Source organism: Carcharhinus amblyrhynchos, chromosome 23, assembly GCF_965287045.1.
Source record: "Carcharhinus amblyrhynchos chromosome 23, sCarAmb.v2.hapA, whole genome shotgun sequence".
Taxonomy (NCBI): domain Eukaryota; kingdom Metazoa; phylum Chordata; class Chondrichthyes; order Carcharhiniformes; family Carcharhinidae; genus Carcharhinus; species Carcharhinus amblyrhynchos.
Genome location: NC_137346.1, coordinates 11,434,364 through 11,459,212, shown reverse-complemented (window position 1 = coordinate 11,459,212; position 24,849 = coordinate 11,434,364). Strand labels below are relative to the sequence as shown.

The 24,849-nt window shown below is 44.2% G+C and overlaps 1 protein-coding gene across 1 annotated transcript in view; it reads left to right on the top strand.

The window, feature by feature from the left end:
• The window catches only part of LOC145357575 (carboxypeptidase D-like), a 188,056-nt gene that overhangs the window by 149,359 nt on the left and 13,848 nt on the right, over positions 1–24,849 (top strand). The window contains exons 21-27 of the mRNA XM_080211050.1: positions 2,723–2,875; positions 3,076–3,224; positions 8,823–9,045; positions 12,950–13,050; positions 19,007–19,179; positions 20,787–20,971; positions 23,074–23,186. Of these exons, the coding sequence (XP_080067176.1) occupies positions 2,723–2,875; positions 3,076–3,224; positions 8,823–9,045; positions 12,950–13,050; positions 19,007–19,179; positions 20,787–20,971; positions 23,074–23,186 (1,097 nt within the window). The remainder of the gene's footprint in view (positions 1–2,722; positions 2,876–3,075; positions 3,225–8,822; positions 9,046–12,949; positions 13,051–19,006; positions 19,180–20,786; positions 20,972–23,073; positions 23,187–24,849) is intronic.

The following is a 24,849-nucleotide window of genomic DNA, read 5'->3' as shown; positions in this document are numbered from 1 at the left end:
AAGAATTTAGTACGGCCAATGCACCTAACCAGCATGTCTTTCGGACCGTAGGAGGAAACCAGAGGAAACCCACGCAGACACGGGGAGAACGTGCAGACTCCGCATAGTCAACCAAGCCGGGAACCGAGCCCGGGTCCTTGACGCTGTGAGGCAACAGTGCTGACCACTGTGCTGCCCTCCATTTGTAAAGATCTAACAGGAGTTATGGGGAAAAGGCAGGAGAATGGGGATGAGAAAAAACATCAGCCATGATTGAATGGCAGAGCAGACTCGATGGGCCGAGTGGCCTAATTCTGCTCCTATGTTTTATGGTTTTATGGTCTAACTTTAACCTGTCCAAATTAAAGGTCATGATTAGGGTGGCACGGTGGCACAGTGGTTAGCACTACTGCCTCACAGTGCCAGAGACTCAGGTTCGATTTCCGGTTTGGCTCACTGTCTGTGTGGAGTTTGCACATTCTCCCCGTGTCTGCATGGGTTTCCTCCGGATGCTGCGGTTTCCTCCCGCACTCCAAAGATGTGAGGGTTAGGTTGATTGGCCAGGTGGACTGATACATGATGAAGTGGATTGTTACGGGAATGTCTCTAAATTGCCTGTCAGCTGTTGGTATGAGTGACCATAGAGCACAACTACATGATGGCCCTCAAGGTTCCTGCACCCAACTGGTACTGCCAGGATCTGACGTGGCAGGGATTTTTAAATTATCGTTTAAATTTGCTGACATTCTCTTTTAGTTAAGGCAGATGGGCTGTTTTTTGAAGTAATGTGGCAGGTTTGCTGTAGTTGTATGGATCTTCCTATTCACCTGCGCTCTCGAAAACAAGAAGTGCCCAGCTAATTAGAAAATTTGACCGCACAGTGTTTAATGGTTACCATTTGAAACCAGTGAACACAGACTCAAGCTTTACAGTTTATCATAGAGTCCCAACAGTGCAGAAGGAGGCCATTCGGCCCATTGAGTCTGCACTGACTACAATTCCACCCAGGCCCTATCTCTGCAACCCCACATGTTTACCCCACTAATCCCTCTCACCTATGCATCCCAAGACACTAAGGGACAATTTAGCACGGCCAATCAACCTAACCCTCACATCTTTGGACCGTGGGAGGAAACCGGAGCACCCGGAGGTAACCCATGCAGACACAGGGAGAACGTGCAAACTCCACACAGACAGTGACCCAAGCCGGGAATCGAACCCGAGTCCCTAGCACAGTGAGGCAGCAGTGCTAACCACTGTGCCACCATGCCACCCAGTCATGATCTTTAATTTGGACAGGTTAAAGTTAGACCATAAGACGTAGGAGCAGAATTAGGCCACTCAGCCCATCAAGTCTGGTCCGCCATTCAATCATGGCTGATACTTTTCTCATCCCCATTCTCCTGCCTTTTCCCCATAACCCCTGATCCCCTTATTAATCAAGAACCTATCTCTCTCTGTCTTAAAGACACTCAGTGACCCACAGCCTTCTGTGGCAGAAAGTTCCACAGATTCACCACTCTCTGGCTGAAGAAATTCCTCCTCATCCCTGTTTTAAAGGATCGTCCTTTCAGCCTGACGTTGTGCCTGGTTCTAGTTTTTCCTACTAGTGGAAACATCCTCTCCATGTCCATTCTATCTAGGCCTCGCAGTATTCTATAAGTTTCAATAAGATTCCCCCTCATCCTTCTAAACTCCAACGAGTACAGACCAAGAGAGCTCAACCGTTCCTCATACGACAAGCTCTTCATTCCAGAGATCATTCTTATGATCCTCCTCTGGACCCTTTCGAGGGCCACCTCACCAACCCACTCATTGGGGCGTATAAACCAGGAGATGCTCATATGTGTTTTCTGAACCCTTACTTTGATGAGATATCTCAGTTGTTACCATGGGTGCTGGAACATGGTGGGACAGTGGTTCTTCACTAGTTTCCTGCTCAACAAGGACTGATTGGAAAGGACTCAGAAACCTTCCACATCAATACCCTCGGTGTCTGAAAGAAGAAGGTCTCAGAAGGAACTGCCTGCTGTCAGTTCGTTAACAGAATTTGTTAACCTTTAATTGTTGGGAATCTTGAAGGCTTGCCTTAAGATACTCCAACAGGCAGTTAGTCTGCAGCTAGTCCTTGGGTGGATTCTTGTGCAGTCACTGGTGGCAAGGTTGGAGATGGGAAAGGCATTTACTTAGGCAAGATGGTAGCATACCTGAAACCACCTCGACCTGATATAAGTTCTGGACGGGAAGACCCATGATTTTCGAAGAACTTTCAATATTGGGAAATGAATGCCACTCAGAACCACCCACTCTGCCTTTGCTTCCCATCCCTTCTCCAACCCTCTCCCCTGCAACCCACCTTCCAAACCCTCTCCCCTACCCCACCTCCCGCCACATCACCCACCTATGTCCTGGATTGCTCTTGGAGCGATCCTGTGATTCCAGAGGGAAATTGGTGGGGAGGGGGCTGTTCTAATGCCAGCAGCCATGGCCACTGTATGTGGCAGTGCTGAGTGCAGGATTGGTTGATTGACTGAGCTCTCACTAGGTGATCCCTAGGGGCCTGATTCCAGAGGAAGGTCCTTGCCGTTGCCTGATCGTTGTCTTGGTGGGCTTTCTGGAAAAGAATGACCTGATGGGCTCTCCAGCCAACTGCTGAGGACCCTTGACGCCTCAATAAGATTCTGCCCCTTGTTTTCTGTGTAAAACTATAGTTTTGTTGACGTGTTTCTAATGTTTTGTGCAGGTTCCATGCAGGATTATAACTACATTTGGGCGCAGTGTATGGAGATTAAAGTGGCGTTGAGTTGCTGTATTTATCCCCCGGTGAATGAACTGCAGCAACACTGGCTGGACAACAAGAAGTCTCTTGTACAATACTTGGCACAAGTTCACATTGGTATGTTAATGACTTGGTGCCCAAATTGCCCATGACGTGAAAACAGCAAATTTGACTCTACGTAATTGGCATTTTCAACACATTTCTAGAGGAGTGACTCTGGGGATATTTTCGGCTAGCTTGTTAGAAAACCATGCTAACAGTATGTTCACATGTTTGTAACACGCGTGGAACCTGTAATTCTCTTCTCTATTGACCAGGAATTAAAGGGAGAGTCTTTGACACTAATGGAAACCCAATAGAAGGAGCTTCAGTCCATGTAAAGGGACGTGATAATATTCTACCATACAACACCACCGCAAACGGTGAATACTACCGACTTCTCCCATCAGGACAATACACTATCCTGGTAAGAGTTAGAAACACAGAACCATTGAAAAGTTACAGCGCAGAATTCGATTTTGATTTCATTCGATTTATTTTTGTCACATGTACTGGGATAGGAGAGAGTACAGAATGTAGTGTTACAGTCATAGCTAGGGTGTGGAGGAAGATCAACTTAATGCAAGGTCAGATGGCAGCAGGGAAGAAGCTGTTCTTGAGTCGGTTGGTATGTGACCTCAGACGTTTGTATCTTTTTCCCGACGGAAGACGGTGGAAGAGAGAACGTCCGGGGTGCGTGGGATCCTTGACTATGCTGGCTTCTTTGCTGAGGCAGCGGGAAGTGTAGACAAAGTCAATGGATGGGAGGCTGGTTTGCATGATGGACTGGGCTACATTCACGACCTTTTGTAGTTCCTTGCGGTCTTGGGCAGAGCTGGAGCCCATACCAAGCTGTGATACAACCAGAAAGAACGCTTTCTATGGTGCATCTGTAATAGTTGGTGAGAGTTGTAGCTGACATGCCAAATTTCCCATTTGGTCCATTTTGTCAGTCTGAGGACACCCAGATGTTCTTTCTAATCCCACCTTCCTGCGCCTAGCCCATAGCTCACTTAAGGTGCTGTAGATCCAGGTACTTTTTAACAGTGTTTAGGGTCTCTGTCTCCACCAGCAACTCAGACTATAAATTCCAGGTGCCCACCACCCTCTGCATAAAAAAGTTCTTCCTCATGTCCCCTCTAATCGACTGCCACTTGTCTTGAATCTATGTCCCCTGGTTCTAGAATTCTCCACCAAGGGAAACAATTTTATCCTATCCACTCTATCTCTTCCTCTCATGATTTTGTATACCTCACATGCTCTGGTTTATGTTTCTTGCACGTTGTTCTTGGGCATGATTGACGTATCCACATTAAAATGCTATCGGGAAGAAACTATTCAAAAAAAGTGAGAAAGAGAAACCAGAATGTAACGGTTGCGCAATGTCATTGAAACCTGCAATTAAGGATAGATGACTCAACATTTGAATAGATTAAGAAGAATGAACATGGATTAGTAATAAATATTCCATGTTTAACAGATCTAACTAAATATTTTGTTGATGTAATTAGAATAATAGAGGGGATTAATGTCCATGGATGCAATTGATACGGATTTGTGGAATCCACCTAGGTTGACAATGATTAATGCTCATATAAGTCAAAACCAATTACTGAGCTGGTTAGAAGATTGGTTAGCATCAGGAAACGCTGGGCAGAATTTTTCAGCTCCACTCGCCCCAAGGCCGGGAAATCAATGCATGGTCTTGTCCCGCCCACTGAGATTCCTGTGGAGGGCGGGATGGTAAAATTCTGCCCAATGTGTGTGTGTGGGTATGTACTCAAATTAGTGACCCACAAAAGTCAGTGCGGATGCCTCAGCTATTTAGCACATTCATTCATGACATAGATAACATTACGGAGGGCCATACATCCAATGCTGTTGCTGAGACACAATCGATGGTATAGTAAGTAGTATAGAGTGAAGCATAAAGAGACATTGATAGTTTAAATGAGTAGACATAACCATGACAGATGAATTTCAAAGCAGATAAGTCTATTGGGATTGTCTATTTTGCTACAAAGAATGATAGATTTGGTATTCGCTTGGTGAACAAAACTTGGTTATTGCATGAAGAAGTGTGCAGTATAAATTGTCACTCCCTTTGAAATTTGGCATTCTGGACACTGCCCTGATGAGTGTAAGACAAAAAGCTTCAACTGAATGTCTCTTTTTTCAGCGATTCTATAGATTGGAATATAATTTAAACGGTGAAAAACTAGAAACAGTCAAGGTCCAAAGATATTTGTGGATCGATGCTTAAAGGTCAGCAAAATGTAGTAGTCAGGTACAAAATAAATTCACAAAAAACTAATGGGATGGTAGCATTTATAAGTAAAGGACTACAATATAAAAGGAAGGATGTTTTGCTACAGCAATTGAAAAGCTTGGTTAGAGTACCGCATATAGTTCTGGGCACCAATATAAGTTACCCTTGAAAGAATGTAACACAGATTCAACAGAATATTATCTGGGCTCCAAAGATTATAGAGTCATAGAGCTTTACAGCGTAGAAACAGGCCCCTCGGACCTATATGTCCATACCACCTTTTCTTTAACCACTAAGCTAGTTCCAATTGCCCGCATTTGGCCCATTTTCCTCCATACCCATCTCACCCATGTAACTGTCTAAATGCTTTTCAAAAGACAAAATTGTACCCACCTCTACTACCACCTCTGGCAGCTTGTTCCAGACACTCACCACCCTCTGTTTGAAAAAAATTGCTCCTCTGGACCTTTTTATATCTCTCCCTTCTCACCTTAATCCTATGCCCTCTAGTTTTAGACTCCCCTACCTTTGGGAAAAGATATTGACTATCTAGCTGATTTATGCCCCTCATTATTTTATAGACCTCTATAAGATCACCCCTAAGCCTCCTATGCTTCAGGGAAAAGAGTCCCAGTCTATCCAGTGTCTTTTTATAACTCAAACCATCAAGTCCCGGTAGCATCCTAGTAAATCTTTTCTGCAGTCTTTATAGTTTAATAATATCCTTTCTATAATAGGGTGACCAGAACTGTACACAGTATTCCAAGTGTGGCCTTACCAATATCTTGTACAACTTCAACAAGACATTCCAATTCCTGTATTCAATGTTCTGACCAATGAAACCAAGCGTGCCGAATGCCTCCTTCACCACTCTGTCCATCTGTGACTCCACTTTCAAGGAGCTATGAACCTGTACTCCTAGATCTCCTTGTTCTATAACTCTCCCCAACACCCTACCATTAACTGAGTAAGCCCTGCCCTGGTTCAATCTACCAAAAGGTTAAATTACAAGGAGAGATTATACAAATTAAGCTTGGATTTTGACAGCTGTCGAAGGTTAAGGAGTGATTTTATTTAGGAATTCTTACAGTGGATAGAGAGAAACTGTTTCTGCTGGTGGGGAAGACCAGGACAGGGCACAAAATCTTCAAATCGTAGCTTGATTTCTTCACTCAGAATGCCAGAAGTGTGGAACCTTTCCCACAAAACATAGTAGAAGCTAGCACAACTAATAATTCTAAATCAGCGATCAGTACAAGACAATATTGTGTAATAATGACATGCACTTTCAGAGGGGCATATGTTAAACTGCTTACACTCGTTCATAAAATACTTACAGTGCAGAAGGGGGCCATTTGGCCCATCAAGTCTGCACTGACAACAATTCCACCCAACCCTGTTTTCGCACATATTTACCTTGTTAATCCCTCTGATACTTAGGGGCAATTTAGCATGGCCAATCCACCTAACCCGCACTTCTTTGGACTGTGGGAGGAAACCCACACAGACACGAGGAGAATGTGCAAACTCCACACAGACCGTGACCTGAGGCCAGAATCAAACCTTGGTCCCTGCTGTTGTGAGGCAGCAATGCTAACCACTGCACCACCATGCCGCTTCCCCACACGGCTTCCTTGAAGATTAGCTGGATAAACAGACAGCATGCTGTGATACTGGGCTACGTTATCTGGGTGGTTCTTTGGTTTAGTCCCTGGTATGGCCAGCCAGGGTGCTACACTTGACCTGTGCCGTGTTCAGCTAGGAGAGGTCAAAATCATCCAGTAGTCTCATTATACACCTCAACACAATATGTTGTATTGGTCCCATGACTTGTAGTCAGTCTCTAAGCAGGTTGAAGTCAGCCATGTGTCTCATCGTCTCCCAGTGAATGGTATGATCGTCAAATAAAGAACCCATGTTATTGTTTCACCAATCCTTGTGCGTGTTTGGTACGCTTATGTCGAAGAAAAGGAGAACATTACTGATGAGGGTACAAAAGGATTGCAGCCATAGCGGGTACACGGAGTTAAGGTAAAGATCAGCCAGGACCACACTGGATAATGGAACAAACTAGAGATGTTGAATAGCCAACTCAAATTAATACTTCTAAACCCACAAAAGCAATATACTTTAATGTTTTGTGCCTATTTCTCACCCCAGGTAGTTTCCAGTGACAAATTAGTCCCTCACTTTCCCAGGAAACCCCTGAAAATTTTCTCTCTGTATGTGATAAGGAACTCGAACTAAACTGCCATTTGCATCATTCAAGTGAAGATAATAAGAAAAAAGTGATACGCTGCACTTGAATATGCAGTGACATAATCAGCACGGTGGCACAGTGGCTAGCGCTGCTGCCTCACAGCACCAGGGACCCGGGTTCAATTCCCAGCTTGGGTCACTGTCTGTGTGGAGTCTGCACGTTCTCCCCATGTCTGCGTGGGTTTCCTCTGGGTGCTCCTGTTTCCTCCCGCAGTCCAACAGACATGCTGGTTAGGTGCACTGGCCATGCTAAATTCTCCCTCTGTGAACCCGAACAGGTGCCAGAGTGTGGTGACTTGGGGATTTTCACATTAACTTCATTGCTGTGTTAATGTAAGCCCACTTGTGACACTAATAAATAAATAAGTAAATTTTTGATCAATAAATTTCTCTCTGATCTCCTTGCTCCAATCTGCACCTTCCAATCTTGGCCTCTGAGTGAGTGAACGCAACACTGACCTTTCCCAGAGCTGCTTCCTCAATCCTGTGATTCTGTAGGTGATTTCTTAAGGTGCGGAAGTGAAGAACAGGGGAGTGGAATGAAGAACAAGTGGAGGGGGTGTTCTGAACTGAACAGTTCAGCTAGATTGTTTAGAAATGAAACCAGGGTGCAATCTTTCTCACAAATCTGGCTCTCCGTCCCCAAAATAGCTGTGAATTCTGAAAGTTTTTTTTTTAATTCATTTGCGGGACATGGGCCTGACCAGCATTTATTGCCCATCCCTGGTTGCCCTTGAGAAGGTGGTGGTGAGCTGCCTTCTTGAAAGGCGTGCTGTGGGTTGACCCACAATGCTCTATCTGGAACTGCCAAGATGTCCTACAAAGATGGATAATTGGAGTCAGGCTATAAATTAACCCTGTTTAAACTGAAAGTTAGAAGACCTTCAGTGGCCTATTACGTTCCTCTGTATTGACAAACAAAATCCTATGGTTCAGTGTTTTGATTTTGCACAAGGAACTATCAGCTCTGTAATTGAAACCTTAAGAATGGTTGCGATACTTCCTGTAAGGTGTGTTGCTTGTAAATGTTAGGTGATTAATCTTCCACCGCCATCCTTTCCTGTTGCTTATCTGCCTTCCCTGTAAACGCAATCAGCTCAATTTCTTGTAAAGTACATGAGACTTAAGTGACCAATTCTGGGGAATAAAATGCGGGGAACTTTGGTCAGGAGCGGGGGAGTAACCAGCTAGCATTCAGTTACCAACGAATAAACAAATAAATAAATAAATCCCTGTGGTTGCTGGGATCTGAAACCAAAAGAGAAAATGCTGGAAAATCTCAGTAGGTGTGGCAGCATCTGTAAAGAGAGAAAAGAGCTGACGTTTCAGGTCCAGACAACAAAGAGGCTTTGACAAAGGGTAGTCTGGACTCATAATATCAGCTCTTTACAGATGCTGCCAGAACTACTCAGATTTTCCAGCATTTTCTCTTTTGATCACTTACCAATTGTGATCTCCTCACTTGCTTCATCATCCCTGTGCTTTCGTTCTTTGTAGGTAACTGCTGATGGCTACCTGCCAACCCAGAGGAGTATCTCCACAATCAGTGTCCCTGCGGAGCCCTACAATGCCACGGTGGTGAACTTTATCCTGCGCACAAACCCCTGCTGGCCAAGATACACTTATCACAACTATGACCAACTCCAGAGTTTCCTGTCCTGCATTCGGCAACACTGGCCCAGCATCACCTACCTCCACACCATTGGAAAATCAACTGAAGGTGAATGGTTTACTCAGTGCACAGTGACTGCCATCACTGGGAGGGTCAGAGAAGGTGGTTGGTACAGGATCATTTTGACAGAGTGTTTTAGAAATTCATCCCACCGCGATAGAGGGATGGATAATTGGGGATTGAAGGTTGGGAGGGAGGTTTGAGGAGAGGGTGGAGGAGTGGACATGCGCATCCCTGGAGACTTGATATGCTGGAATTCAGTCAGCCCTACGAGGGTTAGCCCACCGGTAGAAACCTGCTTGGGTACCCTGGGTTAGGGTTAGGGTTCCATGAAGACTCCACAGTATCAAATGCCTTTTAGGTGCATGTTGGCCACTGCCAGGCACCCCTCCCCCCACTGCCCCCGCCCACCCCCTGGATTCAGGACCCCAGTGGCAGAGGGTTTACCTACCAACAGCTACTGGTTAAACAGAGGCTGGGACTTAGAACATAGAACATAGAAAAACTACAGCACAAACAGGCCCTTCGGCCCACAAGTTGTGCCGATGATATTCCTACCTACTAGGCCTACCTATCCTCATAAGGAATGCCACCCAATCCAGGCAACGTCCTTGTAAATCTCCTCTGCACCCTTTCAATGACTTCCACATCCTTCCTGTAATGAGGCAACCAGAACTGAGCATAGTACTCCAAGCGGGGTCTGACTAGGGTCTTATGGACTAATATGGACTTCTCCACTGCTCTTCACTGCCACAACAAAAACTTCTGTCACAGTTTTGCCTGCACTTCAGCCCTACCCTCCTGATCTTTAATTAGCTGCTGTGGAGAGGAAGGAGATAGGTGAAGAACCTCCTTGTGAACCTGCTCTTAGGCCTGGCCAAATTTGCCACCAACAGGTTCAGGCAGTTGGTGACTCTGTGTGTGTGTGTGTGTGTGTGTGTGTGTGTGTGTGTGTGTGTGTGTGTGTGTGTGTGTGTGTGTGTACAGAAGCTGTTCCTGAGACTTTTGTATCTTTTTCCTGATGGAAGAAGGTGAAAGAGAGAATGTCCGGGGTGCGTGGGGTCCTTAATTATGCTGGCTGCTTTGCCGAGGCAGCGGGAAGTGTAGACAGAGTCAATGGATGGGAGGCTGGTTTTCGTGATGGACTGGGCTACACTCACAACCCTTTGTGGTTTCTTGTGACCTTGGTCAGAGCAGGAGCCAGACCAAGCTGTGATACAACCAGAAAGAATGCTTTCTTTGATTGTTTTTGTTTGAGGCAGTTTCTCTTTCGGGAGCTCTCTTCTTGCTTTGTCATAGAATCTCACAGAATCCCGACCATACAGAAGGAGGCCATTCGGCCCATCAAGTCTGCACTAACCACAATCCCACCCAGGCCCTATCCCCGTCACCCCAAGCATTTAACCTAGCTCATCCCCCTGACACTAAGGAGCAATTTAACATGGCCCAATCCAGCTGATCCACATCTTTGGTCCCTCAGCTTATTTAATTTACTTTTAATTGTTTAGCACAAATGAGTAGGAATGATGGCAGCCACTGGCAGCACACCCAGCGGAGGCCCAGGGTCGCTGAGTGACCCCAGACCAAAGGAGAGTGAAGGCAGGGTGGAGATAAGGGCTACAAGAGAGGGAAGGGGCAGAGGAAGTTAGCGGCAAGGATAGAGTGGGGGGGGGGGGGGGGGGGGGCGCAGAATGGCTTTCAGTGCCCACCCACTTCTTGATGCCAAGTCTCTATATCAAGCACTGAAAGCAAGATCACACTCCCACCAGGAGGCTGCTTGAAAACCCTGACTGGGTTTGGTTGCTTGCATTTGGGAGGCAGGGAAAGTCCATATGGCTCCGTAGACCTCACTGAGTTGAGATGGGATCAGGGTTAATGGGCATCAATTGGCTCACTGATGAGTCAACTTGACATCCCACCAGTGGTGGCCAAGGATCCTTTCTGTACTCGAATTTAATTGGGATAGGGGTTAAGTTTCACTGTTGCCAAGAAACTGACACGGGGCCTCTCCCACCATTAAGTAGGCCTGGCTCTCACCATAGTACCCACTGCGACAGACTGCATTGATCCAGCTAAATGTGTGCTCTCGACAGAGTGCTGGTTTGTAAAGGACATCCGTGGCTGGTATTTTATGACCTCACCCAGGCTCATAAAATCCTGCCCAGGCGAGGCTCGTAAAGTCCCGCCCAAGGCAAACAGAGAATTCCATTCTGCGAGCCTCGCCTGCCCCAATTCCGGAGTGGGCAAGGTGGTAAAATTCCGGCCCTTGGCTGTACAGCCAACTGTGAGGTGCCACCTCAAAAGACAAACCCTTTGATGACCAAGCATTAAAGTTATGAAGAAGTTCACAAGGCACTGATTTTATGAAGCATTCAAAATGCTTTTAAAGAGGTCACAAACCAAAATGTACATCAGTATCGCAGAGAGATTGTAAATGAAACTCACAGGGAGGGATTTATATTGGGAAAATAGAAATGGAGGATCAGGATTCAGCCCCTTCAGCCTGTTCTACCGTTCAGTTAATTCATGGGTAAACTGTAGCCCAATTCCAACCGCCGCCATCTTGGTTCTGTATCCCTTAATACCATTGGCTCGCTAACAAACTATCGATGACATAATTAAAATTATACTCTTGCTCTGTGGGAGAAAATTTCACACGTCTACCACTGCTTGCATGAAGAAGTGTTCCCTAACTTCATTCCTGAACTGGCTTGGCTCTGGTTTGAAGGATTTGCTCCCTTGTCCTCAACTACAGCAGTGGAAAATGTTTCTTTCCGTCTATTGGTACAGCATTGTTTATATCCAAACATCCTTGGGTCCGTTGTTGATAGGTTGATTCTTGAACCGGAGGGGAGTCAAGGGTTATGGAGGCAGGTAGGAAAGTGGAGGTGAGGCCATAATCAGTTCAGCCATGATCTTATTGAATGGCAGAGCAGGCTCGAGGGGCCGAATGGCCTCCTGCTCCTCTTATTTCTTGAGTTTCTATAAACATTTTGGACAATAATGATTCAAAATAGCCACTGATCTTTTTTTATCGTTACTAATGAATTATTTCTTTGATTGCTGAACTGGGGAAGGTTCTGACTTATTTAAACACTGACTGATTTACTGACATACACAGCACTGTCTGATTTTGGACTGTTAAGGGATATGATTGAAATTCATTCATAGTTTGGGGGTGTCGCATCCTCTGTTGAACAGAAAGCCAACGGGGTGAAGACAGGACCTCCTGGGGTCTACTTTACAGGTGTAACAATAAGCACAACAAGGCCCAGTTTTGAGAATCAAAGTCCCATGCATCCTGAAAACGCCCAAAACAAAACTGGCCATGGCTATTTTTCAGACATCCATGGCAGCTGCCTCAAACAGGTTCTCATACATTATGGGGCAAACATGCCTATTTGTAAGATGCCCCAAGCCCTCTACTATTCTTTCCCCAGATGCATGCTAACCCTGAAATTATTTATCGGCAATATCTACGGAGATGTTGGCAGGTTGTTCGCATTTTTTAATTGAGACCAGAGGCCTGTATTCAGGCCATCCTCGGACCCTTGGTTCAGGCGCATGTCACAGCTGCATTACCCTCTTTGATTCCAACTAAGTTCCACTCACTCCTAGGTCACAAATTTACTTGTAATTTGTGGATTCCACCACTAGTCAGATTAGAATCCTCCAGGAACATACTCAACCAGAATTGGCAACCCAAGGTCTGAACGGGTCACCTTCTCTATCACGCCTTTGAACAGTCACGATAGAGCAATCTCTATTGAAGGCTATCCAAAGCATTGTTAGGAAGGATAGGGCATTCCCAGAGTGAGACACTGTCCTACCATGGAGGGTGATAGCACAGTTGAGCCTCGCACTATATGTTTTGCTAACGTAAATTGAATCTTAAGCTGCAATTTGCATGTCTGAACCATTTCTTAGTCGTGTTGCTACTTTGCCTCCACAGGTCGGGACCTCCAGGTGATGGTCATTTCTGGGCACAGTCCAAATGAGAATCGTGTTGGGAAACCCAATGTTAAGTATGTGGGGAACATGCACGGCAATGAGGTACAGACTTAGCTCCTTAAAGCTAATGAACATATTGTTTTAAAAGGCCCTCGGTTAATTGGTATCCATAGCAAAGGTGGGTGGAAGGCAAAAGCAAGGAACAAATAGTGGAAAATTAACCAGATAACGGATTTCTGTCATCAGTCGATGGACAAATAGATTATATGATGCTGTCTTCATCAGATTACCACAAAACAGGTTGTGTAATGTGCCCCAAACTGATCCAGGAAGCACGTCTGAACTAACTTTATGCCTATTTCTGATCAATGATGTGGACATGCCGGCATTGGATAGGGGTGGGAACAGTAAGAAATCTCACAACACCAGGTTAAAATCCGACATGTTTATTTGGAATCACGAGCTTTCGGAGCGCTAACTCTTCATCAGGTCACTCACCTGATGAAGGAGCTTGAGACTCCAAAAGCTGTGATACCAAATAAACCTGTTGGACTTTAACCTGGTGTTGTGAAACTCCTTACTATTTCTTATCAAGTGTTTCTTAGTACAGACAGTTCCTCAAACAAACTGGTTTCTGAAAACCACGTCATAAGTTGAAATGTTGTAAGTCGGAACTGGGTTTCACATCAGAACAACATAACAAATGGGGGATTGGTTCATGTACCAAGGTGCGGTGCCCTATTTTCACTGAATTGGGAAAGGTTTGTGCGATCTCGCTTCAGATAATTTCCTTGAGATAATGATGCCGACGTTTTCAAAAACGCTTTTACACTGTGGGTGGAAGTTTCTGGCTCTTCATGCCAGCAGAATTATCTGGTCCCACTGCAACGAATGGAGATTTGCCTGAGTGCCAAATTCTCCATCCTCGCTGGCAGCGGAGGTATTATAATCATATACTGTGCAGAAGGAGGCCATTCAGCCCGTCTAGTCTGCACTGACCACAATCCCACCCAGGTCCTATTCCCAAAACCACACATATTAACCCTAGCTAATACCCCTGACACTAAGGGTCAATTTAGCATGGCCAATCAACCTGACTCGCATATCTTTGGAATATGAGAGGAAACCAGAGCACCCGGAGGAAACCCACAGGGAGAACGTGCAAACTCCACACAGACAGTGACCTGAGGCCAGAATTGAACCCGGGACCCTGAAGCTGTGAAGCAGCAGTGCTAACCACCATGCCGCCCACAAATTAAAACTGGGCGTCAATTTCTAAATGTTGCACGGGTCGTTTGCCGTAACTCGAATGTCATGAAGGTGAGGAGTGCTTGTACTGGGTCAGCTGTGGCACAATTGGAAATAATCTTGCCTCTGGGTCACAAGGTTGCAGTTCTGCCATTGGGAACCCAGGTTCCTCTTATTAAATTCCACCCCTGAAGTAAGACTAGCTCGCCATGGGCACGGCTCGCAGAATCAGAGCGACGCCAACATCCTCTCTCCAATTCATGCGAAGACCCATCCTGGGAAAAAAAAACCCTCACCTGTACTTGTAAACAAATAACGGTGCAGAGCGTTTTCTCTGAGGTAATTGGCAGCATTAATCACATCCATAACTCATAAACATTTCACAAGGACTGGTGTACAATAGCCATAGCAGCAATACTTGTCTGATGTGCTGGAAGTACATTTAATCAGTGGCAAAACCTTTCTACAAAGTATTTACATCAGCCTGTACATCCTGCTAACCTTTTCTGTTTTAAGTTCTGTGTCCTGATGTACAATGGGAACTACCCATGTAGATTTACCACATTAATTAGTAGTCTTCAGAATATAGAATGAAAAGATTTAATGAAGGACATAAGTTGCTGTTCTCAGTTTAAACACTTATATCTGTGACAGTAAGATGGGGATTAAGTTACATCTGTTTGCTTCAGTCCAGTCATATTCCCCCTGTCCCCCCCCCAACCACAATCCGCAACGCCCAACCCTTTAACATCACATGATTCTGAAGCCTACATCTGGTTATCATAGAATCCCAAACGAGGTCATTCGGCCCATCAAGTCTACACCAACAACAACCCTACCCAGGCCCTATCCCCGCAATCTTACACATTTACCCTGCTAATCCCCCTGGCACTAAGGTGCACGGCCAATCAAGCTAATCTGCCCAACTTTGGAGTGTGGGAGGAAACTGGAGCACTCGGAGGAAACCCAAGTGCAGCCACGGGGAGAATGTGCAGACTCCACACAGACAGGGACCCAAGCCGGGAATCGAACCCAGATTCCTGGCGCTGTGTGCCACCATGCTGCCAACGGCTCCTGAATACAAATAAAAAATTCTTCATGGGCTCAACAGGGGTGGATGCAGGAGGGTAGTTTCCTCTGGTTGGGGGAAGGAAGGGGGGGTGAGAGGCATCTCAGATCTAGGAAACACAGCCTTAGAGTAGGAGTTACGACTAAGATAATAAATTTCTTCAGTCAGAGTAATTCTCCATCCCAGAGGGCTTTGGGGACTGAGTCATTGAGCACATTCAACACAAAGAACAACAGAGTTCCACATAAAGATTTGATTTATTATTGTCACATGTATTAACATACAGTGAAAAGTATTGTTTCTTACCTGCTATACAGACAAAGCATACCGTTCATAGAGTAGGAAAGGAGAGAGTGCAGAATGTAATGTTACAGTCATAGCTAGGGTGAAGAGAAAGATCAACTTAATGTGAGGTAGGTCCATTCAAAAGTCTGATGGCAGCGGGGAAGAAGCTGTTCTTGAGTTGGTTTGTATGTGACTTCAGACTTTTGTATCTTTTTCCTGACAGAAGCAGGTGGAATAGAGAATGCCCGGGGTGCTTGTGGTCCTTAATTTTGCTGGCTGCTTTGCCGAGGCAGCAGGAAGTGTAGACAATGGATGGGAGGCTGGTTTGCGTGATGGATTGGGCTACATTCACGACTTTTTGTAGTTTCCTGCGGTCTTGGGCAGTGCAGGAGCCATACCAAGTTGTGATACAATCAGAAAGAATGCTTTCTATGGTGGATCTGTAAAAGTTGGTGAGAATCGTAGCTGACATGTCAAATTTCCTTAGTCTTCTGAGAAAATAGAGGCGTTGGTGGGCTTTCTTAATTATAGTCGGCATGGGGGGACCAGGACAGGTTGTTGGTGATCTGGACACCTAAAAACATGAAACTTTCAACCATTTCTAGGTTGAAATGGTTGATGTAGACAGGAGCATGCCCTCCACTACGTTTCCTGAAGTCAATGACAATCCCCTTTGTTTTGTTGACATTGACGGAGAGAATATTGTTGCCGCACCAGTTCACCAGATTCTCTATCTCATTCCTGTACTCTGTCTCGTCATTGTTGGAGATCCGACCCACTATGGTGGTGGCGTCAGCAAACTTGAAAATTGAGTTGGAGGAGAATTTGGCCACACAGTCATAGTTGTATATAGATATGAAGGGATACAAGGATAACGTGGGAAGATAGCACTGAGGTAGCAGAATGGATATGATTTAGTTGAATGGCGGAGCAGGCTTAAAGCCAAATGGCCTACTCCTTTTCCTAACACCAATGTTTATATTTGGCCTCATCTGTCATAAGATAAATATTCTTTAATTACATATATATATATATATTCATGCTAATGTTATTTTCAGTTTTGTTTGGTACCAGGAAGTACTTTGAAATTCATTATCCAGCTTAGAACAAACCTGTTCATTCTTGTTGTGATAAAGTGTGCTGTTCATTCTGTCTGCGCAATCCCTCTATGCAGCTGCCAGTGTTTCTGGTTGTGATACAGCTGGGCTTGTATCCACTGGCGTTTAGAGGATTAAGAGGAGACTTGATTGAAAGATATAAGATCCTGAGGGGTCTCGACAGGGTGAATGTGGAGAGAATGTTTCCCCTTGTGGAAGAAACCTGAACAAAGGATTGCCGTTTAAAAATAAGCGATTCCCCCATTTTAAACAAAGTTGAAGCAAATTCTTTTCCCCAAGAGGGTGGTGTGTCTCTGGAATTCTCCTCTTGAAAAGACAGTGGTAGCGTTTTTAAAGGCAGAGTTGGGAAGGTGCTTGGTAAACAAGGGGGTGAAAGGCTAAAGGGGGGTAGGCAGGATGCAGATATGAGATTACAGTCAGATCAATCATGATCTTATTAAATGGCAGTGCAGGCTCAATGGGCTGAATGGCCTAGTCCTGCTCCAAGTTCACGTGTTCAGATTATGTTATCACCAGTTACTGAATTCATTCAGTTACTGAAGGACACTACCACTTTAATATAATCTCTTTCAAGAAACCAGACTATTTTCTTTAAAATAGAGCTAGCAACTTGATTTGATTTGATTTATTATTGTCACATGTATTAACATACAGTAAAAAGTATTGTTTCTTGCGCATTATACAGACAAAGCATACCGTTCATAGAGAAGAGAAGGAGACAGTGAAGTATGTAGTGTTACAGTCAAAGCTAGGGTGTAGAGAAAGATCAACTTAATGCAAGGTAGGTCCATTCAAAAATCTAACAGCAGCAGGGAAGAAGCTATTCTTGAGTTGGTTGGCACGTAACCTCAGATTTTTGTATCTTTTTCCCAAAGGAAGAAGGTGGAAGGGAGAATGTCTGGGGTGTGTGAGGTCCTTGATTATGCTGACTGCTTTGCCGAGGCAGTGGGAAGCGTAGGCAGAGTCAATGGTTGGGAGGCTAGTTTGCATGATGTCTTCATATTGAAGTTAAAATACTGTAATAAATCTGAGACTGAAAGCATAAAAAAATTCCTCAGCCCTGTCACCTAAGAATGTGAGTACAAATGTAGAACTCCCCCTCTCAAGAATGAAATTATTCCTTAAAACATAGCTTTCATACGACCTCAAATATTACTATGCCACCTAATGTACATCCTATCAATCTGCTATTTTATCACTCAATCATTAGTTTGGCTTTAAGATCTTGAATTCCCTCCCTAAACCTCTCCACCTCTCTTCACCTCTGTCCTGCTTTCAGATGGCACTTCAAACTTACCTCCTTTGGTTACCTATCAGTGGCACAGTGGTTAGCACTACTGCCCCACATTATCAAAGACCTGGGTTCAATTCCCAGTTTGGGTCATTGTCTGTGCAGAGTCTGCACATTCTTTCTGTGTGGATTTCGTCCGGGTGCTCCGGTTTCCTCCCGCAGTCTGAAAGATGTGCTGTTTAGGTGCAATGGCCATGCTAAATTCTCCCTCAGTGTACCCAAGCAGGCATCAGTGTGTGGCAAATAGGGGATTTTCACAGTAACTTCATTGCAGTGTTAATGTATACTAATAAATAAACTTTTATCCTAATATTTCCATAAGTGACTTTTTTTCACAACGCCCTTGAGAACCACTTGGGATGCTTCACTAGAGTTTAAATGCAAGTTGTGACAATGTGCAATAGGAGATTGTAAAGCCAGAAACCCTAAGCGTTAAAGAAACAGAAGCTTAGCTCAGATGATGGGATTTTCTGGCTGCAAGACCAGGGAAATTCTGCCCTGGATCTATGGACATCAGGAATGGCTTGTCCCACCGACTACAATTCCCGTGGTGTGCTGTACAGGAAAATTCCATCCAGAGTTTCATTGATACTTGGTTCACCAACATTACAAATTTGTTGTCCTCAGGCTCCACTTGTGAAGAATGTCAAATTGTGTTGTAATTGCAACTATTTGTGACAACTACACACGTGGATGTGTTATCCAATTACTCATGTACCAATAATATATTTAAAAACCCTACCTAAAGTACATGCTAACTTCCTGCAATACTTTCCTGGTATATATTTGATGACACCTCTATTATTCTGAAGTCATCTAACCTCTGATCTTCTGATACACCGATGAGTTACGTCTCGGTAAAACCACAGTAATATGTTAAAATATACAGATTAGCATTTCCTGCAACACTTTGTGTCCTTTGTGGGCGATGTTCTATTTATAAAACTGTCAAGTAATGGTGAGAGAAGCATCGGAAGATATTTACCTTGATAAATGACGTCTTGTGGAAGATTGAAATTTTCTTAAAGCGATCTGTTTATCTGGCAGGTTGTAGGGAGGGAACTTCTCGTACATCTGATCAACTACTTTACCATAATGTATGGTTTCGATGAAGACCTAACTACTTTCATTGACAATACTCAAATTCATATTATGCCGACCATGAATCCAGATGGAGCAGAAGTTTCAGATCCGAATGATTGCTTTGGGACAACAGGAAGGTAGAGGTTTTTTTGTGTTCACATATTTCAGTGGTATCATGTTCTTAGGGCTTTATCTGATCAATCATGAGAACACCAGCCGTATGCACCACTCAGACAGGTTTAAAATTGCCTTGTTGGGAGGAACTGTCAGATTAATTAAATTGCCTATAGACAAGTCATACCTTTTCCAAAAATACCCGTGAATCAACACATTCAGTCATTTCTTTTTATTAATTTTTCAGACGTTTGTATTACTTGCATGTCTGTCATAGGGAACCAATGGCCTAATGGTATCATCGCTAGACTACTAATCCAGAAATCCAGCTAATGTTCTGGGGACTCGAGTCCAAATCGTAACACAACAGATGGTGGAATTTGAATCAATATAAGAAATATATCTGGAATTAAGAATCTATGGGTGACCATGAAACCAGTGTTGATTGTCGGAAAAACCCATCTGGTTCACTAATGTCCTTTAGGGAAGGAAATCTGCCGTCCTTACCCAGTCTGACCTACCGGAGCGACAGCAATGTGGTTGGCTTTCAACTCAACTGCTCCCTGATGAGGGCAACTAAGGATAGGTAATGCTGGCCCAGCCAGCAATACCCACGTCCAACAAAAATTCACCCCACTGTCTTTTTTCTCAATGAACCACAAGAATGATTACAGCACAGGAGGAGGCCATTCAGCCCATTATAAATATGCTGGCTCTCTGTAAGAACAACTCAGTTCGACTTGCCCCACACCACCTCCCCCTGTCCCCCAACCCCCAAAGCTTACAAGTCTCTTCTCTTCAAATTTTTCTTTCGAATTCCTTTAGAAAGCCTAGATTGAATCTGCCTCTGCCATACTGTCCAGCACAGCACTCCAGCTCCTAACCACTCACTGAGTTTCTCCTCATGTTGCCTCTGATTTTTTTTTTAAACCAATCACCTTAAATCTCTCTCTTCTGGTTCTTGGCCACACTGCCAATGGGGACAGTGTCTCCATATTTACTCTCTCCAAAAGCCCTCTTGAGCTTGGTATTGGAGAAAGGGAAGAAAACAAAAGTCAGTCCAGTTGAGCAGTAAATGAGAAGGGCAGAATCGTTGGCCGGAATTCTCCAGTTTCACGTGCCCCGCTACCACTGCCAGCGAGAATGGAGAATTTGGCGCTCAGCCGAGTCTTTGTTCACTGCAGCAAGACTGGAGAATCCCAGCCGCGGGTGAAGTGGGAGAATTCTGGGCATTACTTATATTTGTTGTCTGAGACAAAGTGACAAAGTATTGGCTTTTGTGATTGCTACTCTTCATTGATTACACATTGAGAAGAAACTCTCCAAGTAATGGCTCATTTTAGGGTGCAGAATACACCCCTTAAGGCAACAACCTCAAATCTATCTCCTCAAAATACTGCACCCATATTCTCCTGGCAGCAGGTATTGCCCCTCAGAAATAAGATCAAGGAAAGTGCAGCCAGCCCCATTCCCTCCATCCTTGCCCCAAACTCATCCCAAGTAATTAATTCCACTATGAATATGTTCAATGCGCTCAAGCCGTTTGGAATTGTATAGCTTCTAAAGCGATTGGTGCGTCATGCAAAATGCTTCCTTGATAAATTCACTCTGCTGTTTGTAACCTGAGCAGATACAACTCCAGAAATGTTGACCTCAATCGGAACTTTCGAAACATTTTTTCTAAACAACAACCGAAATATGAAAAGGAAACTCTTCTCATGATGAACTGGATAACTAGCAGGAACTTTGTCATTTCGGCAAACCTTCATGGAGGTGCTCTTGTAGTTAACTACGGCTATGATAATATACCAGAAGGTAATAATTGCCCTGTCGCTCATATCATTGCTGTTTAATCTACTTATATACAAAGTATGATTGTAGAGGAAATGATTCAGATGACTAAACATAAGAACGTTCCTGTCAAACCTTAATTCATTTACCAACAATGTATTGAGGGTTTTCCCAATTCTTTCTTAGGCGTAAGGTGCAAACTATCCCTCTCATAGACTAGCCAAAGCTTTCCTATCGTATCTGCTGGCAGCATCTTCCAGTCCCGCCGATGGTGATGGGTTCCCTAGAGGTGGAGGGTGTGAACAATGGGAGAACCCCTTGATGGCGGCACGGCCGAAAGATCCCATTGTCCACCAATGGTGGGGAGGGCCACCTCCACCTCCATTAAACATGCTGCAGAAAGAGTGGGAAATCCCACCTGGGTTTTATATTTCTGAACATTTAGAATATTAAGGAGGGAGAGGGTGTTCTAGTTGGGGTATTTAGAATAATTAAGGGGGTTGATAAGGTAGATGGGGAGAAATGAGTTCCTCTGGAGGGAGGAGTCCCGTACAAACCAACATAACCTTAAAATTAGAGTCAGTCATTCAGGGGCGATATCAGGAGGCATGTCTTCACACAAAGGAGAACATCTCTCTTCCCAAAACACTGCCGAGGCCAGGGGTCAATTGAAAATGTCAAAATTGAGATCGATATGTTTTTAATCAGACAAGTGTGTTAGGTGTTACTGAACCAAAAAAAGACTGAATGCAGTTGAGATACAGATTAATCATGATCTATTTGAATGCTAGAGTAGCCTAAAGGCCTAAATGACCTATTTCCTATGTTAAAGATAATCAACATTAACTAATAAGTTGCCCCTTTCCTCTTCCAGTTGTGAATCTGTGGAGAGGAGCAGAGAATTTTGTTCAGTGTTGACACTTGGTGACTGGCACTGAGCTTGTACATGGTACAGGAACCATATCAGAAAATTGAGAGATCTAACTGGCATAGCAGGATGCCAGTCTCTCTCTAGATTAAAAACAAGATGAAAATTTCACCTCTTAGGTCTTACATCCATGCAGGGTATCAAATCATCCCGAATTTTTCAGCATTATTCGATAATTTGGCCTTTTGTCTCATTTCCCGGGAAAAGACTTGCAAGGATGCAATATGCTCCGGGGTGTTTCCTCTGGGTTCAATCTTTCCATCTGTGTGTGCATCATGGTATGTTGGTGATCTGCCACCAGGGCTGACCAGCGGGTATTTGAGCCGGCGGTCTCAGAGTGCCGGTCATGCAGTGGCACGGTGCCAGGACCATCTGGCTAGCCCTCAGCATCCCTGCGCTCAACTCTCAAAATATGTTCCCTGGCCCACACCACCCCTCACCACTCTCCCAAGACCCTGAGAAGCACCTCCATCCCCCACTGCTCCTAAGGCCATGTCAAAGCATCCCTTATTTTTTTCAGTTGAGCATTTGTCACCTCTGGGTTGATGGAGAATGTAAATCCTAAATAACACATCTGCCTATGAAATTACCCAGTGAAATTGAATTAGTAATCTCATTCAGCATGACACATAACAAATATGGGTGGCACGGTAGCACAGTGATTAGCACTGCTGCCTCAGGGCGCCAGGGACCGGGTACAATTCTTGGCTTGGGTGACTGTCTGTGTGGAGCTTGCATGTTCTCCCCGTGTCTGCATGGGTTTCCTCTAAGTGCCCTGGTTTCCTCCCACACTCCAAAGCTGTGTAGATGAATTGGATTAGCCATGGAAAATGTGTGGGTTTGCAGCGATAGGACACAGGAGAGGGCCTGGATAAGCTAATCTTTCAGAGAGTTGGTGCAGACTCGATGGGCCGTATGATCTTTTCTGCAGTGTAGGGATTCTATGCTTCTATGAAACGGTTCAGAAACTAAAGTTATACTATGGGACCAGAGTTATATTTGCCACGAAATTGGTGTCCGGAAACACCACTGTGTAACTAAAGAAGTCACTATTTTGAATTAGTCTTTTCATGTATTTTACCTAAGCTTTAATTTTCTGATTCTTTGGTCCTCACCGTTTATATTTTTATGGATTTTGCAAATAAATACTGATCAGTAATCATTAACAATATTCTCCAACTGTTTCTTCATACACTAGAGGATCATGAGAAATGGCATTCTTATGAAGATTGGTACTATGGTCGACTGGATCCTAAAGATATTCAAGAGCATCACACACCTGATCAAGACGTCTTTCTGCACATCTCAAAGGTGAGTCCGAGTCTTCCCACAGAAGACAGTTGATAGGAACCACCTAGAGGTTTTGTATGCATGTCTTAGTTACCTCTCGACTTGACTATTCCAATGCTCTCCCAGCTGAGAGCTTCCACCTTGAACTGTTTGGAAACATGAGATCATCCGAATTCTGATGCCTGTATCCTAAATCACATAAGTCTTATTCGCTCATCACCCTGCACTGACTGTTCCATATTGGCAAAACCTTGATTTTAAAATGTTCATCCTTGTTTTCAAATTTCCGTCCCTGCATATTTCTGCAACTTCCTCCAGCCCTCAACCCATCTGAGATCTCTGCACGTCTTTGACTTTAGCCTCTTGCGCATCCCCCAACTTTATCGCTCCATTCTTCGTGACCATTTTGAGACTAAGTGCTGTGCCAAGGGCAGGAACACGGAATTTTTCCCACTGTGGAGACTGGCAGGAAAACACAAATCTTCCAGTCCTGATTCCACCCACTGGCTTTGGTCTTTCCATTATTAAATTAGAGGTAATTTGGATGTTGGATAGGCAATCTGATAATTTAGCAACAGTTTAGGTGTCGAGAGGGATGGCGGCGATTTGGGACTGGGTGCCTGAAGAATACCTGTGAAAACTGATATGTTTTCAAATGATGTTGCCAAAGGGCAGCATGTCGATAAGAAGTAGGAGGCACACAAAGGTAGATCTTGGTGGACACCAGAGGTAATGGTGTGGGAGTGGGAAGAGAAGACATTGTAGGTGATACTCCGACTAGGATTAGACAATAAGGGATAGCCTAGTGGTATTGTTGCTTGACTATCAATTCAGAAACTCAGCTAATGTTCTGGGGACCTGACCACAGCAGATAGTGGAATTTGAAATCGATTTTTTAAAAAATCTGGAGTTAAAAATCAAAGGAACCCATTGTTGATTGTCGGAAAAACCCATCTGGTTCATTAATGTCCTTTAGGGAAGGAAATCTGCCATCCTTTCCCGGTCTAGCCTACACATGACTCCAGAGCCGCGGCAATGTGGTTGACTCTCAATTGCTTTCTGAACTAGGGATGACCAATAAATGCTGGCCAGCCAGTGACACACATGTCCCACAAATTAATAAAAAAAATGGAAGCATGTGAAAGCAGTTCCACCCACTTGGAATTGCAATGCAGGAAGTTAGTGTGGTCAACCATGCTAAATGTTACAGGCAGATCAGGAAGAATGACTAAGGATAATTTTACAATTTTAAGTTGTAATGCCTGTTCGGGTCTTTTAGATGTGCTGGTTATTTGCATTGATTTGAACTGGTGCCAAAGTGTGGTCACTGAGGGAATTTCACAGTAACTTCATTGCAGTGTTAATGTAAGCCTTATTTGTGACTAATAAAATTTTACTTTGCTTTTTTAAATAACTATAGAGAGCAACAAACACTAGAAGGATCAAAGAAAAAAATCAACCAGCAATCAGGATTAAGCTTCACCTTACCAGTAAAATATTGGCATTCCATGGCATAATCTTTTTATTCTTATAAAATAGTGCATTGTCTGACTGACTGTGAGAAATGCCAAAGGAGATCTGCTAGTATACTTCAAGAAATTCATATGAATCAAGCCACTGTGGGTTGGAACTGAGGATTAATTATGCTGAGCCGATTTTGTTTTTTTATCACAAGCCAAAGCAG